A 12196-nucleotide genomic window follows, 5' to 3' on the forward strand; every position below is an offset into this window, starting at 1 on the left:
AAAGTCTCTAGCATTAAAACTAGAGTTGCTCTCAAAATAAAGATGGCTTCTTTAAAAAAAAAAAATCGTGAAAATCTCCCCCTATTTAGCACAATAAATAAAATTAATCGTTACCGCTTTACCATTTACTTTATTTATGTATTGTTTATACGATCTGTAAGATTTACCGGTTGGGAGTGCTTAGTTTTGAAAAAAATTGGTTTTATAGTAAAACGAATTTTCCTAAAATATTGGAAACTGCCCTTTTTTTAAAATAACTTAGAAAGTATTAGGGATACTAAAAATCTCAAGGAGTAAAAAGAAGGTAGGTTTTGCTTTTATAAATATGATAGATTAATTTTGTTTTTCTGTAAGACAAAAATTGGTTAAAATATGGCTGTTCATATTTTGCATACACTCGTGATTAGTGACTCGTTCAGGCCCTTTCAATCGTGTAAAAAATACATAAGTAAAGTAAATTGTTTGTAAAGCGGTAAGGATTAATTTCATTTGGGGTGCTAAGTAGGGGGAGATTTTCACGAATATTTTACCACAAAAAAAGAGGTTAACTTGATCTTGAGCATAACTCGCTTAGTTTTGATGCTAGAAACTTTTTTAAATCATAAAATAAAGCTTTACTAAAAAGTTTTAATTGGTTTTTCCCGAAAAGTGCTTAAATTCTTGGTTATTTCACGTTGAAATATTTGATTTGGAATTTGACGAATAAGAACGTATTTTTCATGAGCTACAACTTTGCTTTTGCTGGGTCTATAGACTTGACGAGTTCACATTTTTTTTCATTTTTCTATAATATGCTCCATTTTTGCTAAGAATATTTTTTTCGATCAAATACTTTTTGAGTTATTTGTGAAAATCGCCTGAAAAAATAATTTTTTTTGTCGAAAAATAAACATTTTCAATCGTAAATAACTCGAATTAAAAGTATTCGAGTATTAACTAAGTTACAATTCTATAGAACTAAAATTGCTTAGAATTAGTCAATTTATCCATCTCCGGACTTATTTTAAACACGCGGTTTTTTACCCCCAACTAGGGGTGGCTGTCACCCCCGAGTAAAAGCAACCGACGGTACAAGCCGACCAAATTTTCATGCAATTCGGAGTTGATCCTGAAAATTACACACTATCGCCGTATTTCCCGTTCATATACTGGACTACAAGATGTTTCTATAATCTGTATTTAATCCTACATAATAATAATAATCAGACGAAATTACAAAAAAAAATCGTAGATTAAGTAAACTATTTTGCCGCTTTTAGGAGTGCCTTGTTTTTATAACATAGTTATAAAATTTACTGCAAGTCCACCTGAAATTGGTTTTCGTGGGTGAAAATCGGGACATTTAGTGTCCCGATCAGGTACAAATCGGTACGCGTCCCCAGACCCCTGAAAATCGGGACGTCCCGCGCAAATCGGGACACCTGGTAACGCTATCTGTGACCGTTATGATTACAAAGTCGTAGATTTTATTAAGATACACTTTATTAAACAATATAAATGGGATATTTTCCTAAATTGATTTTAGAACATGTAATATATCAAATAATAATATATATCCATATCCTGTAACACATTTTTTAACCATTAACTATTCATTGGAAGGTTATTATCATAATTATCATAAGTTATTATCAATAGTTTGCGAATGCACAATTCATATATAAACTTGAATGTATCATCAGCAATAAATAAGAATTTATTCAAGTGACGAATATTAAATAGGTACATCCAATATGATTAAATTTGCAGTTTTGGTTGCAGCCCTTTTGGTATTCATGCAGGTTAGTTACTTTTTACACAAGTCCAGTCAAAAACTTTGATTTTTTACTACATATTAGATACGTTTTGGTTTGGACAATTTTTATACATTTTTTGCTTTATTTTTATTATTTGCACTTTTCGAAATCATGTTTATTTTACATGCATTTTTATTTATTAATTTTTCTTTGACATTTTGTGTGAAACCATAATTTGTGAAAAAAAAATTGTGGCCCGAGGTGGGCAACAGTTATGGTATATCTAGGCATCAAAGAAATGTAATAAACGCATGCAGAAGACGAGGGGCCAATGCAGACTAGGCTCACTACCTAGTGGAAAGTAAAATTATAGAGCTAATTTCAAATATTAACAAAGCAATGGGATAGAAAAAAGGAAAAATATGAAATAAGAAACTTAAAAGATAACAGCCAAAATACAAAATATAAAGAAATATAAAAAGAAGACTAGGAAACAGACAAAAACACGAGGATATAAATGTGAAACATGTAAAATCATCACAAAAGAAGCTGCTAAAGAAACTCTGAGTATATAAAAAAGAGTGCAGTACAGTGGTTTGATGAAGAATGTCGTAACGTAAAATAAAAAATAATGTATACCGATAATTATTACAACAGCCCATAACACAAGCAGAAAAAAAAATATATAATACTAATAGGTGAGCGGTTTACCCCTGAAAATACACTTAGAAACGAAATATAACGACTATTTTTTTGTATTTCTACTGCAGCAAACTTTATTATTCGATTATATAATATATTTTTCAAAGCTCAAAAATGTATTTTTTTTATTCTTCAAAGTGGGCCGGAAATTGTCCTTAACAAAAAAACTTTAAAAACAATTTCCTGAATCACTTGGAATTTTTTTTGGGCGTATCTCATCGAAATAAATACTTTTTTTGGTATTTTTTCTCAAAGTGCTTACTTTTCGAATTATTTGCAATTTTTTGTTGAAAAATGTCTAAATTAGTGATTTTTGGGATGTTTTTTTTAAAGCGACTAAATTAATTGTAATTCTGCAAAAAGCATTATACTCTTTAAAATTTCAAGTACTTACAAGTAAGAATAGTTTGACAAAAGGACAAATGGTTTCTATCCAGCTGAAAACACGGACCCAAATATTTCCAATAGGCCTTTCGAGCAGTCTACTACAGTACAGTGGTCGCGACGATACAGGCGCGCAGCGCGTTGAAATCTTTGTTTACATTTAAAACTATGTACGAACTACATATTAATGAAAAGTACTTTCTAATAATTTAGATATTGTGCTTGTGAGGAAAACACTCTGCACAAATAAAAGTTATTTCAACATTGTAAGAATCTGCTATGATATTCATATAATATCGAACTCCCATATAGGGCAGTCAATGAGGGTATTTGGCTCCGAATTCCATCCTACTACATCAATTTACTTGATATTTTCACAGTAAGTAGAGAATAGCTCAAGAAACAAAGTCTACCCTATGCCGATGTGCGCCTTTATCTTGGGGGTGGTTCCCAACCCTTCTCGGGGGTAAAAAATGTTTTGGTTAAAATAGCCACTGAAAAGGCTAGAGAACCTAATTTTAAGGAAAAACTGATCAATGATTATTTTTTGAAAACTCAATACTTTTTGAGTTATTCGTGGTTGAAAATTGGCCATTTTCATTGAAAAATGACACCTTTTCGGACGGATTTTTGCGAATACCTTAAAAACTATGCATCTAACAAAAAAACTATACAAAATATTTCTGTAGGTTATAAAAAAACAAAGGGATTCGTTCCTTCATAAATCTTCTAGTTAAAATACGAAGAGAGATATGGTAGGTAAGAAGAGTTTGTTTTTTTGCTGCATGCTCAAATCGGTGTATTCAACTTGAAATAACAGAGAAACTGTCGATTTTAGGTGTATAATGATACTAATAACTTTTATAGTTCTTAAAAAGACCTTTAAAATGAGAAATACTAATTGTCGATTACATGCAAACTAAGCGAGATATTCTGCAAAAAACTTAATGACTAATGTATTTTAAGAAGAAATGAGAAGTATATTTAACCCCTCATCCATCAGAATTTATATACATCGTTTTCCTTCTACAATACTTTTAACTATAGTGTTATTTCTATGTTCAAAAAGTTGGGCTGGATTAACAAGAATGGTTTTTGAAAAAAATAAGATCAAATTATAGAGCGCATTTTTAAATTTTCTTAAAAATCTTCTTTTCCTCCATGTAACTCGAAAAAGATAAGAGATACGAATAAAAGATACCATACAAAAATGTAGGGCTTTTTTAGATAAAAATTTCATTTTCATTTTTCATTGCTATATCTCTTATCATTTTCAAGTTACACAGAAAAAAAGGAAGATTTTTAAGAAAATTTTAAAATGTGCTCTATAATTTGATCTTTTTTTTTCAAAAACCATTCATTTTAAACCCGTCCAACTTTTTGAACATAGAAATAACACTATAATAAAAGGTATTGTATAAGGAAAACCATGGATTTACATTTTGGTGGATGGGGGTTAAAATTTCTTCTCATTTTTTCTTAAAATACATTAGTTTTCAATTTTGTTTGCAGCATATCTCGCTTAGTTTTAATGTAATGGACCTTTAATATAGCTCATTTTAAAAGTCTTTTCAAGCACTACAAAAGATATTAGTAGCACTATACACTTAAAATCGACCATTTCTCTGTTATTTCAAGTTGAATACACCAATTTGAGAATGTACCAAAAAACAAACTATTTTCACCTACCATATCTCCTTTTTGTATTATAACTAGAAGACTTATGAAGGAAAGCGTCTCTTTGTTTTCTTATAACCTACAAAAATGTGCTATACGGTTTTTTAGTTAGATGCATAGTTTTTAAGGTATTCGTAAAAAACCGTTCGAAAAGGTGTTATGTTTCAATGAAAATGGCCAATTTTCAACCACGAATAGCTCAAAAAGTATCGAGTTTTCGAAAAAAAAAATTATAGAACAGTTTTTGTTTAGAATTAAGTTCTCTGGCGAATTCCGTAGTTATTTTAACCAAAAAATTTTCCACCCCTGAGAAGGGGTGGTAGACTTTGAATTAGGAGATAAGTAGAGGCTAGGCCCAAAATTTTATTAAAATCCATGCAGTAGGATAGAATTCGGAGGTAATATCCTATTATTGCTCCCATTGACTGGCGTAATATGGCATACAGTGCAAGGATTAACAAAGGCAATCAATATTATTTGGGTTCTTATACGGGCATTTTTAAAAAGCAATAAAAAATTATACTAACAATACTGATCACCAGTATGACACATGCAGAAAATATAGGCTAGTAACAATAACGAAAAATAACCAGTTTTTCCCATTGTAAGAATTACAATAAAGACAAATGAATATACTTAGATATTTTTAAAATCATCATCCGATTTTATCAAAGTTATTTGAAAACTTTTGCTGAAACGACTGATTACAATAATAGAAGTAAATAAATGTATTCCAGACCACAAATTCCAGTTCAATCCACAGCATTGAACAGAGACATGAATGAAAACCCCACTTGCCAGTAGCTTTCTGAGATGCCAGTGTGATAAGAAGATTAGTTAAAAAAAACAAATATCAAATTCCTTTTCTTCATTCTAAATTCCTACCTAAAATAAAGATAGTTCCTATTGAAACAGCAAGATGAATTCGCGATTGAAACGGAATATAGAGGGCAGGTCGAATGCAGGAAAATGGCCGATATAAATGGTATAAACAAACATTCATTCGAGGAACAGAACAATACCGATTTGATTTAAAATATTTTAATATACTCATAATGCTGAAATTTACTAATCATTTCTTAATAGTGACCAAATTCCATTCAAATCAACAATTTTCTGGTTTGTTTATACCACTTATAGTGGTTTAAATTTATTCCACCAGAGGTCAGATACTTTGTTTTTCATCGCGAATACACCCACACCCAACTACATTCCATCAAAGAAGGTATACCTAAAGGTAGTAATGTTGATTATAGTTACTTTCGAGTATTCGTTACAAATCGTTACTTTTGTATAAAGTAATCATTTTTACAGTATTCGTTACTTTTATTACTATGTTTACTTTTGTATTTGAGTACCGGTAATAATATCGAAAATCGTATTTCTCAGTAGGTAGGTATTCTGTATAGGTATTCCGATATACGACCTTCACGAAGTACGAAGTAATCAGAGTAATCAAAGTAGATACAATAGTCGTTACTCGCTCTAATATGATTGGTATGAAGTAACGAAGTAATCAGAGTAATCAAAGTATATACAATAGTCGTTACTTGCTCTGATACGATTGGTACGAAATAACGAAGTAATCAGAGTAAATCAAAGTAACGATTTGCCTCTCTGTATAGTAATCGTTACTTTCGGTATTCGTAGCTAACGAGTACTTTGTAGCGAATAGTTACTTTTTCAACATCACTACCTAAAGGATGCTGGGATCTGGCCATATCTGACAAGGATTCAGATTCAATATTCTGACCCTACTTTCGCAGACGACACAATCCTAGCTCTCCACTCTAGTTCCAGAGAAGCATAAAATATTTGTATGTCTCTAAAGCTAGTTAACTTCTTCTATACTCTATTTGTTGTCATTTGGCTTATGTAGTCGTTCCATTCCACTCTTATGTTTTTTACCCAGATACAACGATTTAACCAACTAGTTTCAAACTAGAACCAAATGGGAAATTAGAGCAGATGAGCCAATTCAACACGCGTAGTTTTCATCATAAAACAAGAATAGCACCCACCAATCACACTCAATGGTAAGCCACTAAGTAAGGCAAACGACAAAAAATACTTAGAAATCTATCTCGACGGACCGAATCCTTCTAGACAGAAATCAATTCTGCACATCTTCCTTAAAAGAAAACAACTTGACATAAGTTTACCAAATGTATTGGCTGATTGGTTGAAACTACAAGCAAACGTTAACTAATAAACTACTCTACAAGATAATTCTTAACCCGATTCGGAATGGGCAGAGCCTATTTTACTTCAAATCAGGCCCGAGGCACTACATAATTTTCGGGCCCCTAACAAAAATCTAATAGTAATACATAATAATAACTTTTTTTAATGTATTATTTAATATAAATAGAGTTGCACGAGAAACTTAAATGTTTATTAACAATAATTAAAATTTATATTTAAATAATTAAATATTGTTTAAAGTGCAAAAATTACCGTGAAATTTTTCTACTATGTACAGCATATAAAGTCCTCACGTAAGTATATTATAAACCAGCGGCTCCAACCACTAGCAAAAAATATTATTGGAGACTTTCAGACGGGGAAGATCGACAATGGATCAAAAATATTTACGAAATATCAGGTCTTGACCAAATCATGGGAACATGATATTGATGTTCACAACGTGTTTGTAGACTTCAAACAGGCATACGACTCAGACAAAAGGAAAAGCGCTGTTTCACATTATAAGAATTTTGACCGTCCGATGGTTAAAATCTACATAGTGGCTCGAGCAATCATATGGAATATTTCTCCCTTCACCGCTTCGGAGAAGGGCGACCCACTATGTAAATTTCAACCATCGTACGGTCAAAATTCTTATAATGTGAAACAGCACAAATACTGTACTATATATTGGCTGAATTGGCAATACCACACAAGCTAATTAGACTCATTAAAGCCACAATGGATGAAACTCAGGCATGTGTACGAGTACAAAACTACCGGACAGACTTTTTCAAAATCTCGCAGGGATTGAAGCAGGGAGATGGGCTGGCCCCAACATTGTTTAACCTGGCACTGGAGTATGCGGTTAGGCAAATGCAAACTGGATGAGTATATCTACTGACCAACAGAACCGTTCAACTGACCGCTTATGCCGAAGATATTAATATTATGAGTAAAACATCAACAGGCGCACAGGAAACACACGCAGAGTTAAAAACGCAAACAAAAATGTCTAGTCTAGACATTTTAGACGCAAACCTAGTCTAGAAATTAACACAGAAAAAAAATAATGATACAGACGAGAAGAAATATAGTCCCACAAAACATTATATTATATGAAGATGACATAGAAACGGTTAGAAAGTTTACATACCTGGAAGTAGAAATATATGCTGACGTATCAGAAGATGGAGAAATACGGAAGAGAATAACGCAGGCAAACACAACTTATTTTACCCTCCCCCATATATTTCGGTCTAAATGTTTCCACCGAAATACAAAGACGAGAATCAATAAAACCTTAATTCGACCAATAACATGCTACGGCAGTGAAGCATGAGTCCTGAAAAAAACATCAACAAACAAACTCGACACATTCGAAAGGAAAGTACTAAGGAGAATACTAGGACCTGTGAGAGAAAACGGAAACTTCAGAATTCGATACAACAACGAGCTTTATCAACTTTATAAGGAAACACCCCTGTCAGACTTTATTAGAATACAATAGAATAGACATGTGATAAGAATGGGACAGGGTAGGTTACCAAAAAGAGCCCTAAACGTTAGAATGCAGGGAAAGAGATCAGTTGGAAAGCTAAGAAAGCGCTGGAAAGACACAGTATGCAGCGATGCACAAGCATTTTTAGGAGTCCGTGTATGAAGAAGAGCAGCGACAAATAAACCTGGGTGGAGGCAAAAAATAAAGCAGGCAAGGCTTAATTTGGGCTGTAGTGCCGTAGAAGAAAAAGAAGAACAGGGTGGGAGGACGAACTTCCTACTTGCGCACTGTTGTGGGGTGTAAAATATGATAATATTCATACCATGGATACCAAGATGTGGTCTGGGGTAAATTGATTAAGACAAAGTAGCTGGGCCCCTATTTCGGTTGCATTTTAGTTTTTATTTCCCCAAAATAACTAATTTTCTAAATAATAATTTAAATTTTTATGTTAAGGTCTCGGGGAACCCCAGCTTAGCTCAGGCGTCAGGAGCCCCTGTTCTGTTCCAAGTGCATTTTAGTCGAAAAGACTAATTTCCCCAGTGAAAAATTAAAACTTTATGTTAGATCTAGGGTGTCCCTGTCTGTAAGGTCTTTAAATTGTGTCATTTGAAAATATTTCGTTGAGATCGGCTTTTAAAATACATATTTTTATTTTCCTCGTTAAAATCTATGCAAGGCCAATCAAACGGAGGCCCATGCGGGCCCCCCTTGGCTGGGGGCCCCGGGGCACTACCCCGGTTGACCCAATGTTAGTTACAGCCCTGATAATATTGCATCTTTTAAATTTTTTTGAGCCTGCCGTTCCTATTCTCTTAATTTTTGCTTTTTTAGTTTTTCACTGGCACTTAAATATTTAACTCATGATAATAACGAAACGATTACTTAGTTAAGAAAAATAAACAAACTTTTAAGTTTTTAGTTAAGAAAAATAAACAAAAAACAAAAAATAAACAAACCAAAAACAAACTTGACACATTCGAAAGTAAAGTACTACTGAGGAGAATACTAGAACTTGTGAGGGAAAACGGAATCCTCAGAATTCGATAAAACAACGAGCTTTATCAACTTTATAAGGAAACACCTTTGTCAGACTTCATTAGAATACAAAGATTGCAATGGGCCGCACATGTGATAAGAATGGGAGAGGATATTCTACCAAAAAGAGAAATAAACGCTAGGATGCAGGGAGAGAGACCGGTTGGAAAACCAAGAAAGCGCTGGGAAGACACAGTAAGCAGAGATGCACAAGCATTTTTAGTAGTCCTTGTATGGAGAAGAGCAGCCACAGATAAACAAGGGTGGAGGCAAAAAATAAAGGAGGCCAAGACTCAATTTGGGCTGTAGTGTCGTAGAACAAGGAGTTGAGCAGGATGGGAGGATGAACTTCATTTTTGCGCACTGTTTTAAGGTGTAAAATATGATAATATTGCATCTTTTTGTGCCTGCCGTTCCTGTTCTCTTAATTTTTGTTTTTTTTTTTCGTTTTTTACTAACACTTAAATGTTTGTAACTTATGATATGATAGTAACCAAACGATTACCTATTTAGTTAATACAAATAAGTGTTTTAAGAAATTTAATAAAACGACTAATGATTAATGAATAGATTAGTTGAACTAGCTTAAAAAGCACAGGACTCAAAACTAATACATACAAACCAGGTAAGTTTTGAAGAAAGCGGCATCAAAGATCAAACATATTAAATTTAAAAGTGTATTTATATATTAGGTCTCTAAATTTTGCTTATTGTTGTTATTGGTGCCGACAAGGCAATCTACCTACTCTTATTGCAGTTTTATGATAGGAACGGTTTATGGTTTATGAATATAACTTTAACCTAATTTTTTATCATTTATCATTTCCTGTTCGTAAAATGAAATAATTTTGAAAATTTATTTTGTTTTTTCAATAAAAATTTTCTTTTAGTGATCTTTTCGCGCCCCATTAAAAGGCGGGCCCGAGGCCTCATGGGCCTAGTGGTAAAATAGGCCCTGGCTATGGGGCACAGCTAGCAACTTCAACTTCGTAATTCTCCAACGCTTTCGGAATAAAGTGTTAAGGACTATAATAAACGCTCCATGGCAAAAATACAAATTAATGCATATTATCATACTTATAAAGACAAGACAACTGTTCGCTGGTCGACAACAATTATTGTGAAACGCGTTGAATAAAAGCTTTAAACCATATAACCTCATAAAAATATTTATAAATTACATATTTTTAGTACTATTATTGTAATTAGTGATTATAAATTAGTAATTTAACAGTTGCTAAGTAACGAACGCCGATTATCAACTGGAAGAACTTCCTGTATGTTGTGTACATAAAGACAACAAATTACTTATGATCTTAGGTAGTAATTATAATTGGAGTCTATAATAAAATATAGTTTCTAAAATATTCATTCATTTCAGATGAATTCTGCAATGGGTCAACCAGGACAAGGCGGTATGAGCGGTGGAGGAAGTGCGGGCGTTGGATTCGACGCTAGTGCGGGTGCTGGTGGTGGAATGGGTGGAACGCCTGGAATGGGTGGAATGCCTGGAATGGGTGGAAGTGGAAGTGTAGGAATGAGCGCTGGAATGAGTGGAAGTGGGAGCGCCGGCGGGTCTGGAAAATAAGGTTGACAGTTTTTTTTGTAATTTAATTGTAAACTGTGTTTTAATTTAACGGTAATTAAAAATATTTAGAAATTGGTTTGTTTATTATTTCTTTCTTTTTTATTACCTTCATGGAAGTTTTATTAAAGTTTATCTGTAGTTTCCAAATTTATTATTAATAGTCCAGTCATTGACTATTTTCTGAGCCTGCTCCGATTTGCACCAAAATTGGGTTCTATTTACTCATGTAATTTTTTTAATAGCACCAGAAATGCATATATTAACAAATTTTAAGCAACTTTTGTCCTATTTTCAACGAAAACATATCGTTTATAAATTCGCAAAAGTGTGTGTGTTATTGCGTTGCCGCTGCCGCTCCTGCAACACTCAGATCAGATTTATCGATGGATTCTTATGTAGTTTTTTCTTCTGAATCCAAATCTGAAAACGGCATTTCGATCTTTCTAACCGTCTTCGAGATAATCGACCTCAAAGTCTAAAATGTGACGTCACAATCGTTTTATTTTCTGCCGACGCACTACACGTCCAGCTGAAATCGTTGCTATTAAGTAGGCTAGTTTTTGATCTCGATTTGTTAAGCAAAGCATAGGTTATTTACATTTGAGTTTGACACTTCGTGAATGTCAAACTAAATTTTAAATTAAGTATTAATAAAACATCAATGGCATTTTTGATAGTGAATTTAATTATTATATAAAATAAATAAGATGTTCAAAAATACAATTTGAGTATATTTTAAAAGCAATAATTTATTAACAGCTTTAAAAAGGTTTATACGAGTATACGCCCTCCCCTTTATGATAAATGGACTATTCCATTTGCTATGAAGTTAAAATATAGTCGGTTCGCTAAACTCGACACAGCTGGCTAGTGATTTTAGTAGGTAATTTTTTTGTTTTTTGCGAATTTTGCCAAAATTGTCAAAATTACTAATTATTTAGTAATTATTAACTAATTAGTAATCATTTTTTTTGCCCAATTGGCAAAATTATTGATTAAAATCACTAGCCAGTTGTGTCTGAGTTTAGCGAACCGACAGTATATGAAATAATATTGTTTGGTATAAAAAATTATAGTCTGATATGTGCAATTACATCCTTCTAATGGAAAAAAATATTTGAAGATTTTTCTCAAATTATGGATACCAACATTTTCATTTATAACTCTTTTATTTTTAATTTGACGAAGAAAAGTTATTCTTCATAAAAAGCTCTTCATGTTCTAAGATTTATGATGCAACCATCATATATAAAATTTTATTAATTTTATACGCGGTATATAAAAAATACGAATTTCGATCAAGAGTAAACTACCTTTATAGTTCATAACATTTAAATTAGAATGATATAATTGCACATTAAAACATAATTATTAATTCTAAAC

At 32.5% G+C, this 12196-nt stretch overlaps 2 protein-coding genes across 2 annotated transcripts in view; one reads left to right on the top strand and one right to left on the bottom strand.

The window, feature by feature from the left end:
- The window catches only part of LOC114337373 (integumentary mucin C.1-like), a 103702-nt gene that overhangs the window by 59532 nt on the left and 31974 nt on the right, over window positions 1–12196 (bottom strand). The window lies entirely within an intron of this gene.
- Window positions 1638–10887, top strand: LOC114337391 (uncharacterized). Its single transcript, XM_028287811.2, has 2 exons — window positions 1638–1781; window positions 10607–10887. Exons 1-2 carry the CDS (start codon window positions 1734–1736, stop codon window positions 10811–10813), a joined length of 255 nt encoding a protein of 84 aa, XP_028143612.2. The 5' UTR covers window positions 1638–1733; the 3' UTR covers window positions 10814–10887.

This window comes from Diabrotica virgifera, chromosome 2, assembly GCF_917563875.1.
Source record: "Diabrotica virgifera virgifera chromosome 2, PGI_DIABVI_V3a".
Lineage (NCBI taxonomy): Eukaryota > Metazoa > Arthropoda > Insecta > Coleoptera > Chrysomelidae > Diabrotica > Diabrotica virgifera.

What these genes read in the sequence shown, in the direction of transcription:
- LOC114337391 (XM_028287811.2), top strand. Translation starts at nt 1,734, where the DNA reads ATGATTAAATTTGCAGTTTTGGTTGCAGCCCTTTTGGTATTCATGCAG. An exon ending in CCCTTTTGGTATTCATGCAG is followed by an intron (nt 1,782 to 10,606) that starts GTTAGTTACTTT and finishes CATTCATTTCAG; the next exon opens with ATGAATTCTGCAATGGGTCA.